The sequence below is a fragment of the Stenella coeruleoalba genome, assembly GCF_951394435.1.
Source record: "Stenella coeruleoalba genome assembly, chromosome: X".
NCBI lineage: Eukaryota > Metazoa > Chordata > Mammalia > Artiodactyla > Delphinidae > Stenella > Stenella coeruleoalba.
Genome location: NC_137152.1, coordinates 13,883,857 through 13,908,918, shown reverse-complemented (window position 1 = coordinate 13,908,918; position 25,062 = coordinate 13,883,857). Strand labels below are relative to the sequence as shown.

The 25,062-nt window shown below is 51.6% G+C and overlaps 1 protein-coding gene across 3 annotated transcripts in view; it reads left to right on the top strand.

Moving 5' to 3' along the window:
• The window catches only part of RAI2 (retinoic acid induced 2), a 60,206-nt gene extending 35,860 nt beyond the window's left edge, over positions 1–24,346 (top strand). For 2 of the 3 annotated variants that reach the window (XM_079910690.1, XM_079910689.1), the window contains exon 2: positions 22,390–24,346. In XM_079910690.1, the coding sequence (XP_079766816.1) occupies positions 22,414–23,994 (1,581 nt within the window). In that variant the 5' untranslated portion in view covers positions 22,390–22,413 and the 3' untranslated portion in view covers positions 23,995–24,346. The remainder of the gene's footprint in view (positions 1–22,389) is intronic. The other variant, XM_079910691.1, reaches the window with a different exon arrangement.
• Positions 24,347–25,062: the final 716 nt, after the last annotated feature.

The window sequence follows — 25,062 nt, the reverse complement described above, 5'->3', positions numbered from 1 at the left end:
CTTCAACTCTCTCAACTAACAGCAATGGTCACAATGATGTTGGTGGTGGTGATGTCATCCTTGGTGTCCATGACATCACCAAGTGCCTGCCGTCAACCTCTTTGGTGTTTCCAGTTGCGGGACAGTGCAAGCCCAGCCACAAACAGCCTCTGGGCCTCTGGGCGATCCGTGACCCAAGTTCATTGCAGAATGGCTGCCCGAGGCTGGGGGCTGCCTGTGACATGGGAGAACTACGCAGGCCCCTCCTAGGTGGGCCACTCAGGGCTCAGAGTGGTGGCCTGAGCCTCCAGTGCCATGTTCTGACGGCTGTCCTCTGTACGGCCTTTCACTTCTAAAGTCCACCCACCTCTGTAACCTTGCCTGAACTTTTAAGCCCAAGAATTGTAGGAAATCCCTCAGGATAAGTCCTTAAAGAGGCATTTGAGAAAGCATATATAAACTTACACTTGCTGAAAAGTGACTGTAGAAAAAAGTATGTTTAGCCCAAGCTTAAATATGACCGTGCTTTTTCTGCGGTCTCCCGCAGCATTTTGGAACCCTGACATTTTTCCTGACTGATCGTTCCCTTTGATTTTTTTTTTTTCCTCCACTGCTTTGATTTTGTAACACAAGAATAATATTTTTTCTGGACTAAACTTCTTATAAGTGGTCTTACCCGGGGAATGTTTTTAAATTTAAAGATGATTCTATTTTTTCTTAAGTACCAAGAAGTACATACACACACAAACACATTTAATGGCTTCAGATGGGATGGTTTGACTTTTTAAAGGCATATTTGCAGGAGTTCTTCTTGATTCCAGCTCCTAATTCACAGTTTCATTATTTTAATGTGTGTATAGAAGATCCCTCATCACCTGCCCGGTACAGGTTCCGTCCTGAGGGGCAGACCTTGGTTCTGGACAAACGGATTCACCCTCATGTATAGCGCCTTCAAGACGAACTCAAAGGCGAACCCATCCTGTCTTCGGAGGGGGAAGGTTTTTGACTTCCTCGAGGCCAATACCCATCTTCACCTTTGTCCTTACCGCCTGGCAGGACTGGGGCCCGTCAGTAACCACTTGGGGGCACATTTTGTAGTTAACCCGTCCTGGGGTTGGGGAGGGGCTGAGAGGGGGCCGCTCTGCTCACAGTCTAACATTGGGCCCTGCCTTCCTGTGATTTTTTGTTTTTAATAGCCTAGGTGACTAGCTGCTGGGTTTCTGTAATCTCTCTCCTATCTGGGAGAACCTCTCTTGTGCTTACTCCTCTGAGCTCTGGGGGTCTAGGCTGAGTTCTTATCTGAAAGTCTGTGCAAATCTCAATCCCTCATGAAAGAAAAACAAACATTGGCCTTGCCCGAGGATGCCCTTTTCCCACCTTCCCACGGAAGTGGAATTTCAAGAGCATGGGCACCCTGCACTCTCCACGCTTCCTGTTCTGTTGCCCACGGATCTCTCTTTAATCAGAACTGCAGGCCCTTGGGAGAAAATCCAGCCAGGGCCTTCGTTGCCTTGGGGTGATGCCAAGAAGTAGATTTTCTGGGTCAGTGGGTATGAATGCTTTTAAATTGCCCTCCAGAAAGGTTTTAACCAAGATTTCTTCCATATCAGCAGACATTTGCTATGGTGCAGTATTCACTCATTCATTCATTCATCCATCCATGTGTCTGTTCACTCAGGGATTCCGCACCAAGACGGTGTCCCAGGCACTGTGGACTCATACACAAATACTAATCGGCTCCTGCCCTGGACGGGCTGGTGGGTTTTCTCTGTCTCTGTGATGAGAATTGAGACTGTGTGTCTGGGCCTCCTGAGGACTGACCAGGAAAAGCGCTCGTTCATGTTGGGGCGTGGGTGGGCAGCCCTGAAGGTGGGGTCCTCGCCCCTGACTGCACATTCTCATCACCTAAGGGACTCTAACAGATCCTGACACCCGGGCCGACCGTGGAAGATACTGATTTCATTGGTCTGGGATGTGGCCTGGGTATCCGGATCTTTCAAAGCTCCCCAGCCGAGCCTCGTGTGCAGCCCGAGTCGATTCCTCCTCCACACTCTTCATCCCGGAGAGTCTGGCCTAACGAAAGCCCTCCGTCAGGTCCCTACTGCCTCTGCTCTTGACCTTGCACTTGTCACTTCAGACTTAACGGCAGTTACCGTTCCCTTGCACACCTTGCCCACCGTGGCCAGCGCCATGCCAGGCTTAAAACTGCCGAGAAGCAAAATCGCCTTCTTTTCATCTCATTTATTGCTTACTTATAGTTTAACACGAAATTCTCACCTCATTTATTTAGTGTTCCACGGTGAGGGTCCTTTGGCTCCCTGTCCTTATTATAATAATAGCTCGCCCCTATTGAGCGCTCACTGTGTGCCAGGAACTGTTCTAAGTGTTTTGCATGGTAACCCGCTCACTCCCTTTCACAACCCTGCAACACAGGTACTGCTCTGACCCCCATTGTACAGATGAGTACACTGAGGCGTAGAGAGGCTCAGGAACCTGCTGCTGTACCCACAGCCGGTCTGTGGCTGAGCTGGGCATCCCAACCCATTTCATTAAGTGAGGCTCTTCTCTGCCAGTCGGAAGGGATTGTCTTGGATTACTTATGCTTCAGCATTGTATTTTCTTTCTCCAGTTGGAGCTTCGGGGTGTGAGTGAGGGTACACCTGTGAGGTCTCCTAGCGTCCCGATTCTTCCACAGTGGCAAAGAGTGGCTTAGCACAGAGAGCTTAGCAAGGGAATCATTCAACAGCTTCTCAGCCAAAAGTCTGAGTCACTTTAGTTGCGTCCACCCTGGAGACACAGCTTAAGTAACTAAAAGCAGACGGTCCTTACCTGCGCCAAAAGATGTCAGGCCCTTCTGCCATTAGCGCCCTCACATCTGTGTACTTTCAGGATCGTCCTCACAAGAAAAATGAGAGGCAGAGAAAAGCCTGGGCATGATTCCGAAACAGGCTGAATTTGTCTCTTTGAAAATACGTAGCGCTTCTCATCTGCTTATTCTCCCGGGAGAAGTCAGAGGCTCTCGGAAGTCAGTAATTGTGATCTCTTGAGTCATAATTTCTGCAGTTGTATTGGAGCTCAGTGTGGGGACACAGGATGGAAACAGCACGTGGGTCTGTTGCCACAGACGAGTCGCAGAGTGGAGGGGCTGAAATCTCCTCCTAGAAGGGAGGGATTAGCGGGTCAACGAGGAAAACAGATTTGAGAAATCCATTTACCCTGAAGGTTTAATAGGGAATGCAGGTCAGACTGACTCCAGTGTCTTTAGTCACGGCGCTCCGTCCCGGTTTTATCTTGTACCCGGCTCCGACTTTCAAAAGAAAAGGGTAGGTGAGCCTTTAAACCCTCTGACCTTAATATTACCATCCATATTTTAGGAGTAAGAATTTTTATGTGTTGAACTGAAGGGATGGCATTAAAACACATGTAAAAGTATTAATCGACTACTTGTATATTTCTCACTTATTTGTAGATTATTAAGAAAAATTCTTTGTCCTGCTTATGTGGTCATAGCACCCACCTCAAATTTCAAAGAACATCACCAGCGTATCCTTGATTTTTCCCTTGAGAATATCACCCATGATAAGAAAATACCTTGGAAATATTCACATGGATTTTGACAGGGCCCTAAGGCCATTAAAAAATGTCAGAATCCTAATAATCGTTTCTGCAATAAAGAACTTCTGGTTGGAAGAACACCATTTCAATATGCTACTTGTCAGCTCATTACCTGAAAGCCGCTTGGAGGCATTTGAGGGCCCAGAGGAACAGTGCGTTGCCAGGAACATCTTGCCAGGAACCATCGCCTTGAACAGAGGGGACTTTGAATTCGAGCCATAATCTTGTCCCCGGATGTGTGGCCTGGGGCAAGTCACCTTTTCTCTACCTTTGTTTCCTCATCTGCAAAATGGCTTATACTAGGTAGTCTTTGTGAAATGAAAAGTAGGTGGCCAGGCATGATCTAGTCCCTTGCCTTTCTTTTCTATCACTCGGGAACTTGCTCACTCCCCTCCTCTGTCTCCCTATCTCTGTCTGTCTCTGTCTCTCTGTGTCTCCCTCTCTCCTCTCTCTCCCCCACCCCATTCCCCTGTGTCACTAACCCTGATTTACTTTCTTCTTAGCACTAAGCCCCATCAGAAAGTATAATAAGACACTCTGGTGCTGGTGCAGGGGTAAACAAAGGAACTGAGAGAATAAAAAGTCCAGAAACAGACCCACATGTTGTTGAGTGGACCATGCCTTCATGAGTGTTTATTTTGTTATTTTAAATGTCATAATATTAAAAATAAAACAAATGAAAAAAAAGGGAAGCCGTGCATGGAACAGTGTTATGAACCAAAGACCATGACTGCACAAATTCTGTGCACCTGCGGTCCAGAGATTTAAAAATGAATGCTAATTCGTCTGGAGGAGGTCTCTACTCCAGTCGAGAGTTTGGCAGAGATGACCGGGAAAGACCTTTGGAGCCCAGACACAATTCTACATTGAGCAATTACTGGGCACCAGGCAATTTCTACCTCACCAGCAGTAGGCGTTATTTTCCCCATTTCACAGGCAGGGAAACTGCAGCTCAGAGAGGCTGAGTCACTTGCCCAAGGCCACACAGTTCTGAAGGGGCAGAGCCAGAGGTCGGCTGGCAGGCCTGATTCACAAGCTCATGCCTGTGCCAGTGTGTCAAAAAGCCGCCCTGGGCTATTTGAGGGCTGAACACCACGGTGAATGGGCGAGACTGCTGTGGTCTCTTACTAGGGAAATAGAAGATGCCTCTCCCCCATGCAAAATAGATCTTTGCCCTTAATGAACTTCCGACTTTACCGCTCCTGCCCAGGATTTTCTGGGTGCCCCACCCCAGAGACCCTTGGAGGCGATCTCGGTAGCAGCACTTTGAAGCTTCTCCCACAGGGCCCCTCAGTCGCGCAGCAGTTGTTGTGCAAAGACCAACACGTTTTGGCTTTTGCTTGCCTTAATACTCCCTCCCTTTCCCAAACACAAAAATATTGGCATTTCCTGGAAAGTGGTTTTGGCTCAAAGCCTGATAGCTATCCCACACTCTTGGGCCAGCTTCCTTCGGGGCCTCTGTTCTTTTATTTCATTGAGCATTTGTTTGGAGGCCGAGGCTGCCTCCTTCGATTGTACCTGGGATAAAGGGCCCCTGGCAGGTGCCCTGGGGGTAACCTACTCTCCCTTACTAGCAGAATCCCCTGCTCCATCTTACCTCCCTCCACTATGCTCACAATTGGTCAAAACTCACCATGTGCGCACACAGAACCATTTTGGGTGGTTTTTTTCTTTTTTGCAGTTTGATAGTATTTTCAGTGTCTAGTTTCTTAAATCAAGGGACAATTAACATAAAATCAGATGATTCTCAAGTGGTCAGATACATCAGTGTTGACTATTGTGTGCATCTGTGTAACCACCGCCTGAAGAAGGCTATAAAAATTTCCATCACCCCAGAAAAGTCCTTCCCCCTCCCCCCTCCCCAGAGCAACCACTTTCTGATTCCTATCACGATACATCTTTTGGCTTGCTTTTGAATCGTGTCAATGAAATCTTATAGCATGTACACTTTTGTATCTGGCTTCTTTTGCTCAACACGGTGTTTTCGAAACACCGATGTCATTGCTCGTGGCAGGAGTTCTCTGCTTTTTATTGCCAAGTAGAGGTCCACCGTGTGGGTGTTGCCCATTGTGTTTATCCATTCACCTGTTGACAGACATCTGGGTTGTTTCCAGTTTGTGGCTCTTATGGCCAGACTGCTATGAACATCTGTACACAAGTCTCTTGTGAATATATGTTTTCATTTCTCTTGGGAGGAGACCTCAGGGTGGAATTGCTCAGCCTGAGGACGGGCAGCTGTTTAACCTCATTAGAAACTGCCGGACAGCTCTCCACAGTGGCTGTGCCGTCTTACCAGCAGTGTAGGAGCGTTCCGGTTGCTCCGTGTCCTTACCAACTTTTGGTGTTACGGTCTTTCTCATTTTAGTCATTCTAATGGATGTGATATGATCCTTTAGGTTTTTCTTTTAAAGGACATTTTTAAGAATTTTCAAGCATGTCAGTCAGTGCCAGCTCAGACACTGAAAAGGTCCTGTGGAGGGGAAGCGAAGTGTTACATTTTTATGGTGCAGAGGTTTCTGCTTATCATCCCTGTCCGTGAAGCGGAGTCTTTCCAGCCCTGAGGGCTGTCTACAGACTGCCGCAGGGCAAGCTCAAGGCCAGAGGCCCGGGGGGGGGGGGGGGGGGGGAGGCAGGCCAGGAGTCAGAGTGGAGGAGGGAGGGGCTCCCGCGAGGGGAGCTCAGAATGCCACCATGACAACCGCAGGGGGACAGATCGTGCCCCACGCGCGCACTCACACAGACGCTGAGAATCTAAGCCTTAAGTAGCCAGCAGGCCCAGGCCAGTTCACAATCCTGCTGTCCCTTCAGCTTCTGTGATCACACATGGTATGAAAGCTCCACGCAACGGGGATATGACATTTCCAATTTCTTACCTTGTAGTTGGCCTGGGCAACTGGAAATCCTCCAAAACCGGTTGCCAGGCATGGGACCACTTAGGTGGCGAGCGTCGGAACCATCCCTGTGGGTGCTGGCTACAGCCTTCCTGACTTCTCCAACCCTACGAGGGTGGGGAGCGCCTCTCAAACACTTTAGTTAATCTGTGTATCTTGACTATCACTAATGTTACCCATTTCTAACACTCATCACGCTAATTAGCAAGCCACCCATTTTACCACCAAAAGAACATTTCTAATATCCCCTGTGCTCTGCTAGGCAAGCTTCGAGTATTGCTAGAACTCCGGTAGCAGCCCAGGGTTGGGCCTCCCTGGTCTGAACTTGAGCTGACACCTCCCCACAACCCGGGGGGAGTGTGTTGATGACAACGCTGGCTGAGTGACTGCGTTAGGGCTTCACTTCAGTTAAGTCACGGGCAGGAAATGTCCCAGTGTAGGTGAGGGTGCCCGTACTGTGTAGAAAGTTTGCTCCAGTGTGGCAATGTCCCAGAGGCTTTAGACGGATGCGTACTTTGGAGAGAAACCCAGAAAGAGGGCAGTAATGTCAAACATCACACGAGAGCTTGCGAGTAGTGAAACGTCAGTGTTCGGTGGAGGGGAGGGCACTTTCGAAAGGGCAGCCTTTGCCTGGACAATCAGTGATGTAGGGAACCAAGGGCAAGCTGGCCGAGCCCCTTGAAGCGTGGATGGTGGACCCGCCCGAAAGGAAAATCCCCAGGGACCTTTCCTAGAATGAATCCCGTGTGGCTGGGGAAAGGGCAGAAGTCCCAGGCCTCCCTGCTCTTCAAACCAGCAAAGCATCAAAGGGTACAAAGAGAGAAGGGGGTGTTGTGGTCCTAGCAGCTTCCTCTGGCCAAATGCCGGGCCCGCCAGCTTCCTGGGTCTGTGTGTCTGCGTTGAGCCAGGGCCCCGCTGCTTCTCCCTCCCACACCCCTACCCGCTCGCACGGGTGGGCCCCTGGGGGTCTCCAGGCGGAAGGATGCTAAAAGTCTGGCCTTCTCTGCTCTCTGATGGCAGCTCCACTCCCCCTGCCTCTCCCGACCCCGCCGGCTCTGTGAATGCCAAGGAAATGGACCCTTTCAGTGGAGACTTATGCAGGAACCAAGCAAAGAATGGTCCCGAACCCATGTTCATAAATCGATTGAAGTCAGGAAGAACAGCCACGGGAGTCGGTGCTTTCAGTGCAGGAAAGTTTGCACGTGGAGGCTCCGAACTGGGCTCTGAGCACTTGGGCGGCTCCGGCCGTTCTGGTTTGCAGCCAGTGGGGCTCGAGTTGCTTGGAGGCTGCAAGTCCGCCTGCCCCCAGCACCCGCTGTGTACAGAGCCGTCCCGGGAAGCGCAGTGTCGGGAAAGGTGACGCTAGCTGCCGTGCTGAACAAGTCGAATGTGTATTGCGGCTCAAGTGCAGCAGAAGTTTGTTCCTTCCTCACATAAAGCCCGAAGTGGGTGTTCCCAATGGCCGGTCGCCCTCCACCGAGCCGTGAGTCGGGTGTGCAGATTCCACCTTGTGGCTCCACTGTCTCCGTCAGGTGGCTTCCAGGAGGTCCCTGTGCATCAAGCTGAGGGGAGGAGAGAGAGGTTGGAGCATCGTGTATGGAAGGTTTGTAGGAGCCAGTCCTGAAAGTGCTGTACATCACTTCCACCCACATTCTGTTTGCTAGAACTCAGGTGCGTGGCCACACCAAACTACCAGGGAGGCTGGGAAGCGTAGTCCAGGCAGATGAAGAGAGGGGTATGGCGAACAGCTGGCCAGTTGGCCGCAGATGACATCCTTTTCTGGGAAGGGTGGGAATGAACCCTTACCTGGGATTCGTTGAGGTTTAGGAAGAGAGAGCTGTCCTTCAGGGGCCAGGGGTGGCTGGTGAGGGGCAGTGGTGGAGCGGGGAGCTCAGGTTGAGGCCTGCTGCAGGGGCAGAAGCAGGCCCGGGAGTTCTAAGCTCTGGTCAGAGGCAAGAAGACACTCCCCCTTCGCCACCCTCAGCAGCCCCCCCACATGGGGCCCTCTCCTCCCCTCTCCCATCCCCCAGACCTACCTTCCCTGCAATGTGTCCTTCACATTCTTGGAAAGCTCTGTCCCTTCCTCCCATCGGAACAACCATTCCCTGGGGCTTCACAGCTCAGTTTGTGGGGGAAAAAGAAAAGGGAACAAACCAATTCAAACCAAGGTGGTACTGATGTGCTGGGGCTGCTGAGAAAGCGGACGAGAAAATGAATGTGAAATGCCTAGCAGGGCACCTGGCACATAATAAGCGAATGCTTAGTAAATAGCTTATTATTCTCATCTTGTGAGTGTGAGTGTGTGTATGGGTGGGGGGGGAGAGCTAGCCAAGTCCCGCAAATTAATCTACTCACTCTTTTCCTCCCTATCTAATGGTCTCATGACTGAATCATGACCTTCTGTTCAGCAGGGCCTGTGGAAACATCAAAATTGTGTTGGTTGAGTCAGCAATCCTTTGGCGCATGGGTTCATTTCCGAAGGGCAACTTTTAACCCCCTTTGGAGGAGCCAGACACGCCTCTCATGTTCACAGCACCCTGTCTCTCCCTCAGGCCCTCCCCAGGCCCGGGCCCCGGGCTCCACACCTTTCCTCTGGTGCCTTTCCTCCTGCTTCTGGACCGCCTGCCCCGCTCATTCCACCATCTCCTCTACTGAAATCCTGCCCCGTGGCAAGACCCGGTTCACATTGTCACTTCTGGGAGTAAAGGTTGAGTGACTGGAACTCAGGGGTGGAGCAGGTGAGGACAAAGGAGAATTAGCACGGATCCTGGATTTGGGGACCACCTTGAGTGTTAGAGGGATGACAGGCGGACTCATTCGAATCTGCTTGCCCACCGTGGGGTGTATGCATGTGTGTATGTGTGAACGCACATTCCAGAACTCTTCCCTGGAAGAAAATAGGAAATAACACCTATAATCTTCATCGTCGACTAGCCAGATGTTACACTGCAGCTTCTCCTCCCCATACAGTACCCTTGCATTGTTTATGCTATAGCTGCAACCACGAGACTTGCTTTAAGATAAATATAGTGCATTTCTAGAATTTCCAAAGACTCACCAACCCAAAGATTCTGCAGTGTCTTGTTCTGTTCTTGAGAGAGCTTGACTCCGGACAGAGGGGTGCTTCTGACAAAACAGAATTCCAGAAAGAAGGCTCCCTGTTGAAAAGACGAGCACTCTCCGCCCTCTTCCTGCATTGTCTGTGTACTTCTCGGGTCGAGGTTGCTATATTATTATTTTGAGGCGGTGCGCAGCTGATGAAGTGAAGTGGTATTTGTTTATTTATTGTTTTTTGGGCCCCGAGTTGGAACACAAGATCACTAGAAGAGAAACTCCCTCTATGACTCATCCCAGGAACATCTTGCGTTCCAGCCAGCACAAATATGATTAAAAGAACCTTCTTGAGGGCCCAAATTATATTCTAGCGAAGGAGCACATTAGCCAAGCTGAGCATCTCTGGAACATTTTGCTTTTGGAAAGGGAGCTGTCTCTGGCCTCGTCATGTGCCTGACTCTTTATGAGATCTCAAGGCGCACTTCTAGCAGATCCCTCTGTGGCTTGGAGATTGTTACCATAACAGAGTGTCTTCTTCACAGGGGTCACAGAAAGCGCCAGCAGTTGGGGAAACACCTGGTCGTGGTGGCCTGAGTTGGTGACATTTGAGTCGTCACATAATAAGCACTAGAACTTTCCAGGGCATGGCTGGTGTAGCAGACATGGTTGACATCCTGTCCCCATGCCCTCTCAGAGTGACCCCTGTACTCCAAAGGCTGCTCGCTGAAAATACCTGTGGTTTTCCCTCAGGCTTTTTTCCCTTAGTCTCAGGAGTGTCCTAGGCCCGCGTGCTGGGCTGGCTGGAAGTGCCAAGGAATTAACACATCGCCCAGGAGCAGCCCTTGACGTCTGGTGGTTGGGGCTTGGTGAATAAGTGCCCCACCGCCCAGGCAGGTGTTCTCCACTGTCTCCCAGTGTTACCTGTGCAGCTGAGCCCCAGTCGCCCGCGGTGGTAACTAACTTGATAAGTTGGCTTCTTTCCTTTCCCAGTCTCACTGCTTCACTTCTCTGCTGGTGTTTTCTAGATCTTCTGCCAAAGAAACTTCTTGCAGTCAAGCCAGTCTGTGGAGGAGCCCAAACTAAGATAAGGAGCCAGTTGGGATCATCAAAACCCAACAGCTTCCCCCCCCCCCCCCCCGCCGCTTACCGTGTCTGCCACAGTTGGTCGTTAGGCTTCCACCGTGGCTGTGACATTGCAGTAGCATGTGTGCGTGGGGGTGCAGTCCTTTGAGACCCCTAACCTCTGCAGAGAAACCTGGTGAGACAGAGACCAGAGCTGGAGGAGGTAGCCAGTTCAGTAACAGGGCCCTGTGAAGACAGTTCCAGATATTGCTAAAACCTCTGGACCTGGGAGCCACATACTCATGTGGTTCTTGGTATGTGAACAGCAAGTGTTTGTTGATTGAGTCTAGGAAGGAATGAAGAATTGACTCGCATTCACTTCCTCTGTAAGCTCTGAAGGCTTAAAGGTTGAGGCCATGTCCCATCCCCTTTTTGCACGTCAAGTGCCTTTTAATGGAGCCAGCAAACTTGGTCGTAGCTGTAGGCTCTCGTCTCTGTGGAGGGATTTCAAGATAAGTAAGATTCCTCCCTTTGGTTGGTATCTGAAATCGCTCAGTTAGGATTTCATTTCTTCGTCCATAACATTATCACTGACTGAATTCAGTTTATTATACCAATAAAGGAAACATAATTCTTGAACCTATTAGTCATAGAGCTCATTGAGAATGAGTTTATCAGCTCCATTCTGGAACACCCAATTCTGATAGAGGAAACCCAATTCTGACTGCCCAAGGAGGGGCTGAGAGGTAAGCAAAGACAAAGGTCAGGCACCAAAAGAAGACTAATCTATGTTGTTTTCTACGACTGCCAAGTCAAGTCATAAGTGAATGTGCTTGGTGGTTCTAAAAGCATGGGAGAAGCTTTCCCCGAATTCGGATCACCTTTCTCGTGTACCTCTAGTGCTGGTGAACAATTTCCTATTTTCCCTCATTCTGCTGGGAAGCTCCACTCCCGCCTCTCCCTCCACCACCCTGCACAGCAACCATGTGGTTGTAGCTCAACAGCGATCCCTTTTGGGCAGCTGAGTAAAGGTCATTCAGCGCTTTTCTCACCGCTTTCCTCAGTTTCTGGGTTTTCTCTCTTCCAGCCGAGCAACCTTCTTTCCTTCAACTCTTGCCCAGTTATCTCAGAAAATTCTTCTGCTTTCTCTCTCCCTCTTGTCCTTACCCAATTCCTCTCCTCTTCCACCCCTCCCTTGTTTTTGAGAAAATGCCCCTAATCTTGCAGCTAGGCAGGAGAGGAGAGAGCTATTTAGGCCCTTCTGTCACGGAGAAAGAAAACTGTAGGATCTGAAGTGAAATGACGCATCACAGCCAATCAGCTATAACTTTGGAACTTTACAAATGCTCATGAGTCCATATTCCAGATACAAAAGGCTCTGGCCACCTCTTCTTTCTCCCCCAGCCTCCCAGCCTGAATGAGAAGTAGATTTTTGTATTTATTGAATTGTTTTCCCATTGTCTTTCATTTCCTGTAGGGCAACAGTGTTGTTTTCTATTTTCACCGCAAATGTTCAATATTTCAGCTATGCTGGGGGTTAAGTGAGTTTTTGTGGAAACCTCACCATCAGATGTAATATTAATTCTATGGTAAATGCCTTCCCAGTTCCTAGCAGCTGATTTTAAAACGAACCTCTGAACAAACAGGGTTTTAACTCAGAAACTGAATGTACAAACCCATTGGGAGCGTTTGTAATGCTACTTAAGACACTGAGAGGAAATATAGGCAGTGGATCTGATAATGATGACAGTGATGCTAGTGACAAGGTGACAGTAATGATGGTGATGATGTGATGGCTATGACAGTGAGACTGATGATGATGAAGCTGAAGACAGTGACAGTGGTGACGACGATGGTGACAGTAGTGGTGATGATGATGTTAGCCATGTTATTTTCAACATTATCACCAACTTTTTTTTTTTGTGGCTGCGTTGGGTCTTCGTTGCTGCACGCAGGCTTTCTCTAGTTGCGGTGAGCGGGCTTCTCATTGCGGTGGCTTCTCTTGTTGCGGAGCACGGGCTCTAGATGTGCGGGCTCAGTAGTTGTGGCTCGTGGGCTCTAGAGCACAGGCTCGGTAGTTGTGGCGCACAGGCTCAGTTGCTCCGCGGCATGTGGCATCTTCCCGGCCCGGGGCTCGAACCCGTGTCCCCTGCATCGGCAGGTGGATTCTTAACCGCTGCACCACCAGGGAAGCAGCCCTAGCCATGTTTTATTGGGAACTTTCTAAGTGCCGGGCCCTGTGCCAGCTACTTGACACTGATTATTTCCTTTCATCCTTACAACAGTCCAGCTCTTCCCCCCACCCCAGGTCTCTTTTAACCTCCATTTTGCACAGAGGGAAACTGAGGCTTAGAAGTAACTTGCCCAAGGTCACACAGGTAGCAAAGTTAGGCAGAGCTGAAATTTGAACCTAGGCCTGTCTGAGTTCGAAGCCTGTACTTCTGACCCCTCTCGGGAGTGGGGGGCAGGGGGCAGTGCCCAGGTGAGGCTGGCACAGTTTTCATGCCGAGAGTTGGTGAGCGGCTCATGTGCGTTAGGATAAAGGGAAAATCGGAACTCCAGTCCTTTGCGCCTCGCAGATCTGCACCCCTTCCTTCCAGTGACCCCTCGGAGGGCCTATTTCTGGCACACCAGTCTCTGGAAAATGTCCTGCTAATGACACGGGATTATAAACAGTCCTTTTCCCAGAACAAAAATTTAACCTTTGTATCTCAATCTAATTAGAAGTATTTTCTCTTCCAGGAGCAGGTTTTTTTCCCTCTTTGTTCCTTATTTAAGAGGTTTCTTTATTGCCAGAAAAATCTCCAAACACCATAGCTTTTTAAGATGATAGACCCTGGCCAGAGATCTTGAACATGACCTGTGCTCCTGCACGAGATGGCCACTCCGGCACCGGCACCCGAGGGTGTTCGGGTGCTGTGTGTCCGGCTTAAGGCTCTGGGACCTTGGCCGAGTGCAGGGGTGGACACTCCTGGGCTCTCACAGCCCACATCCAGGTGGGTGTCCCCTGCCACCAGCAGCAGTTCTTTATGATTTTCTCTGGTGATTCTGATCTGTGTCTCTCCCCTTCCCCTGGGCTCACCAAGACTTGAGGAGGGTGCTTCCTTCCTCTTAGTTTCAGGGGCAACCCTCCCTGAACAGTAAGCATTTCTCCTCTACCTTAGAGGGGTCCCCGCACTGACATCTCTTCCCATTGCTGTCTAGGGACTGGCATCCTTTTAGAGACTTACTCCTTTACCTCTGCAAGAACTGTGCACCTTGAGGGAGCCCTGTTAGAAGCAGGTCGCCCTGGGAGAGTATCAGTTGGTGAATCCTTGGGGAATTGAGCTGAGAGAGAAGGCAATGAGCATGTGGAGAAAACAGCATCAGGGTGGAGGGCTAGGAGATGCACGCCTGGCATGCAGTGAAGGCACTCAGGTAGTTTTTGAAAGAATACATACATGAGTGGACGTGAACCTAGTTCTCTATTCCGGCCCCGCACCCAGGCCTGCAGCCCGAGGGCCGCCATAGGTCCTCTGTGGGCAGGCTGGAGGTACCTGGGAGTCTAAAATGAGATCGGAAATGCAAAGACATCTGACAGTCTCTTCCTGGGCCAGAAAGGAACCAGGGCCACTGCGTGGCACCCTCCACAGCCAGACCCCAGATCCCTCCTGTGCTCTGGTGGAATCCTACCACGTCGTAGGGACGTTTGGCACATCGTGGGTTCCCGACTGCGCTGTGATGTCTTCACCCCACAGACCCTGCCCTGCTCTGGAAGTGGAGTCCCAAGAGAGATAAGCCATGCTCTGACTGGAGCCGAAGGGTCTTCTTACCTTCTCCCCTGGCCTGGTTTAAAGATGAACCAGAACTCCCAAAAGAGCCTGCCTCCTTTCTCTAACCTTTCCCTCTTCACCATTCCTGGTCCCTCCCTCCAAGCTGCTCCCCTCACCCACGCTGTGGGCTTTGGAGTTGGGAGGATAGGGACTGGCGTCTTCTCGGGGGGTCATGGGCGTGGCCCAGAAAGACCCGCCCCCATTCTGCCCTTCCCCCACCCCCTTGTGCCCTTTCCCTCTTCCATCCAAGTCTCTTGAATTCCCACACGTCCCCATTCCTCAGGACCCGCAGCAATTCCTAGAAGGCCGGGTTTGACTCCTTCCCGCAGACACCACTCACTCGTGGGAGGCCTGAGTTAACTTTCCACCCCACCATGAGAGGGGGGCAGTACCCCACGTTACAGAAGAGGAAACTGGGTCCCAGGGACACAAAATGACTTTACCCCAGTCACAAAGAGCTCGTGTGTGTGTGTGTGTGTGTGTGTGTGTGTGTGTGTGTCTTGAATCTCATCTTTTACTTCTATTTCAATTTCTTATCCATTAGATACCATGCACTCGAGGGTGTATTTCATCTTTTTTTATCAAGCTCCTCACCCATCAGACTCTGTTTGACAGTCTGATGGTTGAATCAGACCATCCCACATACTTTGGTGTTGGACTCTGGTTAAGGATACAGACGTAGCAGGGGACAGACCCCTTTGACTCAAGTGAAATTTGAACCCAAGGCAATGGCTGAGGAACTGCTTTTGAAGGAGCACAGGTCTGAGTCTTGCACGCTACAACCTCTGAGCCTCACTCAACCAGTGAACCTCAGCTTCCTGCTCTGCAGAATGTGAGGGGTGGCCTGGGCCAGTGACCCCAAGACTCGTTCAGGCAGGGGCGGACCCTTGGAAGTCTCGCTGGGCCTTGGAAGCTCTGTCTCTCCTGCCGAGTTCCACCTTTTTCATGCTTGCACTCCTACCAGAAACAAAAGAAAGAATTGAACACCCCCTCAGCACATACACATTGTTAAATTATATATGTCTTCCTGTATTTATTTATTACATTTGCCATAAAATAGGAAAATGGGAATAAAAAGGATGAGACGGTAAAATGACGACTTTACCCTGCTCCCGGGAGGCCTGGGGGTGCCCTGGCGTCAGTGGCCAGTCTACTGTGCTCAGGCTCGCGGCTTCCTCCTGCCCGACGGTCTCACAGCTCCCATCTTTCACCGATATCACATCACATCACAGCTAAGATCTGCACTCAGTCCTCTCTGGCAGAACTCCCCACGGCCGCTGCCCACCTTCACGAAGGTGAGACTCGTCACGAGCTGCATGGCCACCACCGTTTTAATAAATGAAGCAACGTGTTGGGGACTCGTTCCCAAAGCTAGCTTGGGTTGTCCTAGTCCTTTCGGAGGGCCGTGGAGATCTCTGCGTGGAAAAGGCAATCGGCTGTAAGCCAGGTGACTATTTCGTGTACTCGCCGTATGGTAGCCAATTTGGGAATCCATTCATGTGATAATTATGTTCACAGCTTCAGTAGAAACGCCCTGTGCTGATGTCTGAAGCTCAGAAAATTTAATCACTGGGGCAAGTAATTGACAATCATTATGCCCTATGGGGAGAGCAAAACCATTTTTTACCCAGTTGGAATTACTTCTTAGATATTTAGTGCATATCAGGTCCTGAATGGTGAAACCATATCTACGTTGTATTAAAGGATGCGAGTCATGCTTTGCTCGTTTCACTCATAGTAAGTGGCTGGTGACTTTTATACACCATTAGGTTGATCATTGAGGCCGTAGTTTTAAGTGCTGGATCGAAAGCAAGAAATAGATTTAGAATAAGGTGCAGTTGGGAGGGGGAGGATACTTACAGAGGTCTCTGGGAAGTCAGCCTTGCAAGAAGGAGTGACACCTCACTTTTTCCCGGGGGCGGGGGCACATGGGAAGACTCTGTGACGGCCAGGGTGGAAGTTGAGGGAATTCCGGACTTGATGGCTTTAGTCTTTTCTGTGAAGTAAGAAGCAAGATCAGCCACTAAGAAGAAGGTTGGCTGACCAGGTGCCTTGTTCTCTGGCCTTTGGATTAAGGCCATTCTGACTGCACAGTAGAGCCACCTGGGGTATTTTTCACAACCCCAATGCCCCGGCTGTACCCCAGACCAATTAAGTCAGAGTCTTGGTGGTGGGACCCAGGCATCAGTATTTTTTAAAGCTTCCGGGTGATTCTAACGTGTAGCCAAGTTGAGAACCGGAGCTAAGCCAGCACCTGTCAGATGTGAACGTGCGCGCAGATCATCCCGGGAGCTTGTCGAGATGCAGGTGCTGATTCAGGTGGTCTGGGGTGGGGCTCGAGACTCTGCATTTTTAGCAGGCTCTCAGGTAATGCTGCTGCTCCACGGACATGGACGATCCAATTCTGACCTGAAAAAATGATGGCTGCCCACAGGCTCCATAAAGACCAAAGCTGTTGATATTTTACAGTTGGAAAACACGTAGTATCGGGATATATTTTTAGAAAATGAATGTCTTTTTAAAAATAAATTTATTTATTTTTATTTATTTATTTTTGGCTGCATTGGGTCTTCGTTGCTGCGCGTGGGCTTTCTCTAGTTGCGGCGAGCGGGGGCTGCTCTTTGTTGCGGTGTGCGGGCTTCTCATTGCGGTGGCTTCTCTCGTTGCGGAGCTCGGGCTCTAGGCACACGGGCTTCAGTAGTTATGGCTCATGGGCTCAGGAGTTGTGGCTCGCGGGCTCTAGAGCGCAGGCTCAGTAGTTGTGGAGCACCGTCTCTAGGCACGAGGGCTCAGTAGTTATGGCTCACGGGCTCAGTAGTTGTGGCTCACGGGCTCAGTAGTTATGGCTCACAGGCTCAGTAGTTGTGGCACACGGGCTTAGTTGCCCCGCGGCATGTGGGGTCTTCCCAGACCAGGGCTCGAACGCGTGTCCCCTGTGTTGGCAGGCGGATTCTTAACCACTGCGCCACCAGGGAAGTCCTGAAAATGAATGTCTTAAAGGAAGAAATTTATCTTGATAAAATATCTAGGTGAGGCTGACTTCAGGGGAAGAGGAGGGCAGGTCACATCTGCAGGTTGTTCGGGCTGAAGGGGGTGTCCCCAGGATCGGGACCAGGGGACTCCAGAATGGCCCGCCCTAGATCATCCAGGTCCTGGAGGTGGAATCTACCCAGATCACTAAGACTGCTTCCCGTGAGGCTGAGCTCACTTCCACGTGACCTCACTCCAGTGGTCCCAGGGTCCTCACAGGGCTCCCAGGCAGCCAGTGGCCCCTGGCTTGCGTTACCACGAGGTGACCCTGCCCACCAGACCTAGGAACCCAGTCCTCAAGCATTTCCTCAGGGGCGCTTGGTGCTGCAGACCAGGAGCCTTGCGGTCGTCTTAATAGTTGTTTCTGTGGTGAAAATGCTCTCAATTCACGGTACAAAATCAGGCCCCTCTCTAGAAGGTGATATAGGGCTCCTGGCATGCCCACAGGGCTTTTGTCCAAATTCCCAGCTCAGAAATCAAGCTCTGCGTGAGGCGGTCTCGGGGATCCTGTCCTGGGTTAGAGTGGGGTTCACAGTCACATTCTGAACTTCCTTCAGTTGGAGTCGGTGCAGGCTCCTCAGGGGGTCCCCATGGGATCATTTAGGATGTAGCTGAGGGTATTAAGTTGAGTGTGTGAGTGTGTGTGTGTGTGTGTGTGTGTGTGTGTGTGTGTGTGTGTGTGTGTGTGTGGAGAGAGAGAGAGAGAGAGAGGGAGAGAGAGATTAGGTGTTAAATGCCCACAACAGGGAAATAGATGGACTCTACGACCTAGAGAGTAGTCTAAATTATCTGAGTGGTCAACTGTTTTCACTTTTGAAATTAAGCTATAAATGAATCCTTGTCAAAAAAATGTCAACCTGTCTGGAAGCCTGTAAGGTAAATTGAGTCCTTTGTGCGATGCTCTGGAGGCAGGAGGCCTGAGAGGCAGGCTCGGCTTGCAGGGCGCCCGGTGGGGTGCAGATGTGGGGCGGGTCACTGACCTACCGCCTGGGAGTTGGGCCCCAGGTTGGCTTCTTCACGAATGTAACTCCTTATCAGGAAAACGGCACACGTGTCGCTTTGCTTTGGTTTTCTTTGTCCGTGTGTGTCAGAGAAACACGGGACCCTAGGATGAATCCATTCACAGGTCACCGTGTCAGACTCTTCACTGTCCACAAAGTGCTTTCGCATCTACTGTCTCGTCATTGGAGTCTCCCCCTGGCTGGTGAAGGTGGGTGACTGCCATGTTCCCCTCCGTGGCACCTGTGGGCCTGACCCTCTGCTCTCTCCACACCAAGAGCAGGGTGACCTCTGTGATAACTGGCCTCTGGCGAGTTTTATTTAGCCTTTCTGGGTCACGGTTTCCTCATCTGTAAAAAAGATCGGGAAGAGGACAGAGATGTAAGCTTTAATGTCCCTGCCAGTCTTGATATGCCATGATTCTATAAATGTGACAAGACGCTGGGTATGAGAACGCCAGGCTGCGAAAGGCCTAGATACTCATTCATGCCCTCCTTTCTGAAAGGATTCACTAGCTACGGTTATAAAGATGAGCGGGTGAGAAAGTGGTTTCTCATACTGGCAATGCCAGTATGAGGGGGAGGTTCAGGACTTGCCAAGGTAAGTTGGGGTCCTGTGGGAGCTCAGTGGGGTTGGGGGAGATCTCAGAGGATGAGAGTCCAGCGTCTGACAGGTGAGCAGGAGTTGGCTGGGTGAAGGTCAAGGCCCGAGAGGACTCCAAGCTGAGGGGCAGATCCTGGGGACAACGTGCCTCTGGTATCCTTAGATCTTCGTGATAGTTAGACAAGGGGTTCAGGTGGCAATTTTGTGACCCCACAGGTCTCTGAGCCCAATTACTGCCCCAGACAGTCCTTTCTCACCTCCCCAGCTGCTCTGTGCCCTGAGGCTTCTCCGCAGGGTCTCCATCTGGGGGGCGCGTAGGCAACTGGCCACGCGCTAAGAGAGTGAGGGTCTCCAGCACCCGCGGATCCAGATCGCCCACTTCCCTCCCTTTACGCCCCGCCCCATACCCCCGGGGGTAATGGGTGCAGGCCGAATGATGGCCGATCTCATTTAAATCCATTTAATATTTTGAAAAACCCAAACGAAAGGCTCCCAGCCACCTCTGAAGAAACGGCACTCCCTCAGCATGAGCATTACGGGGTTTCTGTGACACGACCTCTCCAGTCGGCATCTGGCTTCTGGCTTGTCCTCAGGAACACAGACTTGCGCTGTGAACCCTCATCTCAGGAGCTGGTTGTTTTCCTCAGGGCATCCCTGGGGCTTCCAGCACTGGCTCCTACCACAGTGACAGCCGCTCCGGCCCCCCAGCTGCTGACCCAGAGTCGGGGGGCGTGCTGTCAGGGTGAATGAGGGGAGGAGGAGCGGGGCGGAAGAGGGGAAGAGCCCCCTGGGAGGCGGGAGGGTGCTTGACGAAGGCAGTGTAGCCCTGGGCCCCGCGTGGTACGCGACGCGGAGCGGGTGCTCAGTGCCTGGTGGGGAGCGGCGGGCGTCGTCTCAGCAGGCCTCTAGGTGAGCGACTGCGGCTGCTCCCCGGGCCTGCTTGGCTCAGTCATCAGGCAGGTGCAAAGCTGTCACGTGGGAGGAGGCAGGGGTGGCAGCCCCGCCCTTGGCCCCCCGAGATGCCGCACACTGCCACCTGCATCCTGGCCCGTCCCGCAGCGCATCTGGCCCCGGCCCTGTCCCCAGAGGCTTGAGGCCCCGGCAAGGGGCCCGAGGGCGAGAGTTTAAAGGCACTGAGCGCCCCCTGTGGGCGGCACCCTCACCTCTGGCAGGACGGCCTCGTACTCTGAGCGGGAAGGTTCTGGAGGCTTAGCAGTCCTAGGGCCAGGGCCAGGCCGGGAGAGGAGTGAGGCTGCGCGGGGAGAGATGAGAGCCGCCGCCGGAGCCGAAGGTATGTGCCGGGAGCCGGTCGGGGAGGCGCCGAGAACGTGTAGCCTGTCATGAGAAAGCAGCCTCACAGCCGGGTAGTCCCGAGGCCGCGGGAAACACGGGCCGGACGGGTGGCCGCGGTACCTCCTCTGACCGCTGCTGTCCTTGTCCGCACCAGCCCCGCGCAAGCTTCCCTTCAGCCTTCTGCCACCCCGCCCTGAGCTCTGGCCACTGTGAGGGACAGGGTGGCCCTTCTGGAGGAGGCCTTCGAAGGGCTGTCCGTGAGTGGCCGACAGAGCTCTGTCCCGCCGAGGCTGATGCCCCTCCTGGCTTCACGCTGCCGCCTTCTCATGCTAGCCAGTCTCTGTCCGATCAACGGCGTGCAGCCCCGCTAGACTCTAATCCCCATGAAAGCAGGAGCATCTGCAAGATCATGACAGCATCTCCGGCCCCCAGCAAAGCGCTGGGCAGGCAGTAGGCGCTCGGCAAATTGATTGGTTGGGTGGGTGAATGAATGCATGGAAGAATGAATGAATGGTGTACTGGAGGCACGGCATTTTCTGGGCTGAATCAGGGAGCACTCCTCTCAGGAAAAACCAGGCCCTTCAGCTGGGGCAAGCCCCCTCAGGCTCCCTGGGGACGGGCTTCCTCAGAGGCTCCGCAGTGTGCCCTGCCGAGGGCGTCACTCACCATTCCTTCTCCATAGGATTCTCTGCACAGCATCCTTCCCCTTGTCCTCCCCTCCTCCTGCTTCAGAGAAACTCCTTGTTCTGTGCACTTGACACGTTGTGGTTGTCTGGAAATATCACAAAGTTGTTCATTTCTTAAAGCTGCCTTCCTGTAGTGAGGCCTCGTTTGTTCACTTCTATTCCCATGGTGTGCTGGGCCGCCTCTCTTGTTTTGGAGGTTGTGTTGGTAATTTCGGGGTGAGGAGAGAAGGACAAGTTGACCCCAGGACGAAAGTCTAGACCGCTCAGACAGGTGAGGTCAAGAATCGGAGTTGCCCAAGGCCTGCCCAGCAAGACTGAGGATTATTGAATTATTATTGAGCCCAACCAGACTCCAGGGCTGCACAGATCCCCAAGTTAGACATGGTGCCTGCCTTCTCCATGGTAACAAGGCTAAATATGGACGCGTTTCCATGGAGAGCCATATCGCAGCTGCAGCCCTGCTTCCTCCAGGAAGCACCAGCGCTGGGCTTCTTTGGCTTCTCAGGAGGTGGCCAGTGGTGCCGCGGACATCAAGAAAGTATATCTCACCTCTGAGGATGTTTATTTCCAACAAGGGTTCCGTTTCCCCGGCCCTAGATTCGTCAACATCTGTTCCTCTTGACAGCTAGAAGTTAGGAGAGAGAGGTCACAGGTCAGACAGACGGAATGGGGACAGTGACGCTGGACCCAATGAGCATTCGTGCAAGTTATCCTGTCTTCACTCCTTGGAGTGGCTTTTCCTATTACTGGAGGAAAGGGGGTGTCACTGGTTGGAGGGAGACAGCTGTAATGAGCCTCGTATAAATACACTGCTGTTCCTCTCATCAAGCCTCTTTTGGAAGAATTATTGCTGCTACAAAGAGTTTTTTAAATGCTTTCCATAACTGGGATGGCCCCCTTCCAATTTCATACAATATTCTAACGTGACAGGGTTCTATTTTTTTTCTTAAAGGAAAGTAAGTCTTTGCTGCATATTTGAATTTGAACAAGTCCAATCCCCGCATATCTTAACTGTCCGATAGAACGATGTGGAATGAAACTTTGTGTTTGTCGCAGGCTAAACGTATAAGCTGAGGGAGTGTTCGGCCTCACAATACTCTGTTTAACCGCACTTGGCTATTTAGTCATTACATCATCTGTGTTTATAGTTTAATCGTCTGTTAAATTGGGGCTGTCCACGCACAGCTGATCGTATGGGTGTGTTCGTATATGTTAGGAAATATCTGTAACATGTATGTATACACAGAGAGATGGGTGTGCTCCCCGGTTAACTAAGATGTGGAAACTTTTAAAAGATGTAGAGAGAGCTCTCAAGGCAATTATAGTCTCAGAAGGAAGATTCATATGGTGTGTTCTGTGTTGCAGGCCGAGTGGCATCAGAGCTGAGTGATGGACGATCTGCAGTCCCAGAACCTCTCCATGGACATGACCGACTCCTCCCCTGCCTTGGCCAATAACAGACTGGAGAACGGCATGGCCCAGCTGATCACCACTGAGGCCTGGAACATCAACTCCACCGACCTGGTAAAGAAGGCCCTGGTGACCGTGCCGGCCCCGTCCATTCTGAACCCCCCGGCTGAGTCCCAGAGCGGCATGGCTCTGAAGGTAGCGGCCACCGTGCTTCAGCCCCTGTGCCTCGGGGAGAGCCCGGTGGTGATGCCCATTCACATGCAGGTGGAGGGCAGCCCCGCGCCTGAGCTCAACCCTAACGGCAACGCCACTTACGTCATGACCACACAGGGCCCCGTGCAGCTGCCGGTGGTGCTGGAGCAGCACGTCTTCCAGCACCTCAACTCCCCTCTGGTCCTGCCACAGGAGGCCCCGTGCTCCTCCAGCGCCATCCACAGCAACCTCTTCCAGGGAGCCGAGGACCCCGAGGCCCAGCCCCAGCTCCTGGACCTCAGGATCCCCAGCCAGCCGCAGGAGCCCACGTTGCCCTTCGAAGCCGTGCTCCAGAATTTGTTTCCTTCGCAGGGCGCTCTCGGCCCTCCACCCTGTCAGCCTCCGCCGGGATACGCCCCTGTGCCCCCCCAGCCCTTTAACTCCCCCTTGTCCCCCCTGGTCCCGCCAGCCACCCTCTTGGTTCCCTACCCTGTGATCGTCCCCTTGCCTGTGCCGGTCCCCATTCCCATCCCCATCCCAGTGCCTCAGAGTTCTGAATCCAAGTTCAGCCCCAGCTTCCGAAAGCCGCCATCTTCCTTCGGCCTACACCCGTTTAAAGGCACCCAGACCCCTCTCCAGAAGGAGGAACTGAAGCCCTTCGACCTCCTCCCGCCGAGGGAGTACTTCCAGCTCGGCCGCCACACCGTCATCAAGATGGGGAGTGAGAACGAGGCCCTGGATCTCTCCATGAAGTCGGTGCCCTGGCTCAAGGCTGGCGAAGTCAGTCCCCCGATGTGCCAGGAAGATGCAGCCCTAGACCTGTCACTGGCAGCCCACCGGAAATCTGAGCCCCTCCCTGAGACATTGTATGACAGCAGCGGGTCAGCGGACAGCCCAGGTCACACTGTGATGGAGAAACTTCCCAGTGGCACGGAAGTGCCCTTTGCCCCTGCCACGCCCCACGAGGCCTCAGCCGCGATGGATAGTCACATGGGCAGCAGCGTTGCCGCCGAGCCACCCAGCCAGCCCAGCAGTGAGGTCAAGGCTGAAAATAACATTGAGATTGTGAGCGAGTCCCAGGCGGCCAAGGTGATCGTCTCCGTGGAAGACACTGTGCCTACCATCTTCTGTGGCAAGATCAAAGGCCTCTCGGGGGTGTCCACCAAAAACTTCTCCTTCAAAAGAGAAGACTCCATGCTTCAGGGCTATGACATCAACAGCCCAGGAGAAGAGTCCATGGGAAACGCGGAGCCCCTTAGGAAACCCGTCAAAAACCGGAGCATAAAGTTAAAGAAAGTGAACTCCCAGGAAATACACATGCTCCCAATCAAAAAACAACGGCTGGCCACCTTTTTTCCAAGGAAGTAAATAACGGCTTTTTAAAATTTTTATGATTATAATATGGGGAAAGGTGCATTGGTTTTATAAAAAGGCATTTAAAGCAAATTATCTTTGTTAATTATTTTGGGGAGTAGCTGGGAAGCGGGAAGGCAAATTGGCTCTAAGCAAGTTTCATTTTCTTTTTTAATTTTTGACTTTTCACAAATGAGTAAATAAGAGCAACCTATTTTTCAAGCAGATTGCACATTTTTTTGCAGCTTTAATGGAATATTGGGTGAATCAGAGGGGTAAAAAAGCTATTTTCATTGCCACAAAGTGCTTTGATGATGTAATACCTAATAAAGGGTAGGATGAATATTTCACAATAAATGTTTGTTTGCACTAACTGGTTGCAGTATTCTATCATTTATAAAATCTGCATTCCTGAACTGGCAGGGTTTGGCCAAAGCTGTCGCTTGTGAAGCACTGCAAGCTATCCGTGTTTAGAGACCGAAGCTCTTCGGGCATATTGGGCAAAGAAGGATCATATTGGCCTATGTCCTCAGAAAAGGAGGATTAGGGGCAGGACAGGAATAAAGATGCAGACGTAGAGAATGGACTTGAGGACACGGGGAGGGGGAAGGGTAAGCTGGGACGAAATGAGAGAGTGGCATGGACATATATATACACGCGACCAAATGTAAAATAGCTAGTGGGAAGCAGCCGCATAGCACAGGGAGATCACCTCGGCGCTTTGTGTCCATCCACCTAGAGGGGTGGGACAGGGAGGGGGGGAGGGAGGCGCAAAAGGGAGGGGATATGGGGATGTGTGTATATGTATAGCTGATTCACTTTGTTATATACAGCAGCAACTAACACACCATTGTAAAGCAATTATACTCCAATAAAGATGTTTAAAAAAAAAAAGAAAAGGAGGATTAGGAATATGTATGACCTTGAGCAAGTCATTTCCCCTTCTGGCCCCTTTCTTCATTTGTAGAAATGTGGCAAAGGCAGGGGGTGGGGAGGTGAGTTTCAAGTACCCAATCCCCCCTCTCATGTTCACAGAGACCCTGGATGTGCAGAATTCTGTCTGAAACCTTCCATAGACTAAAA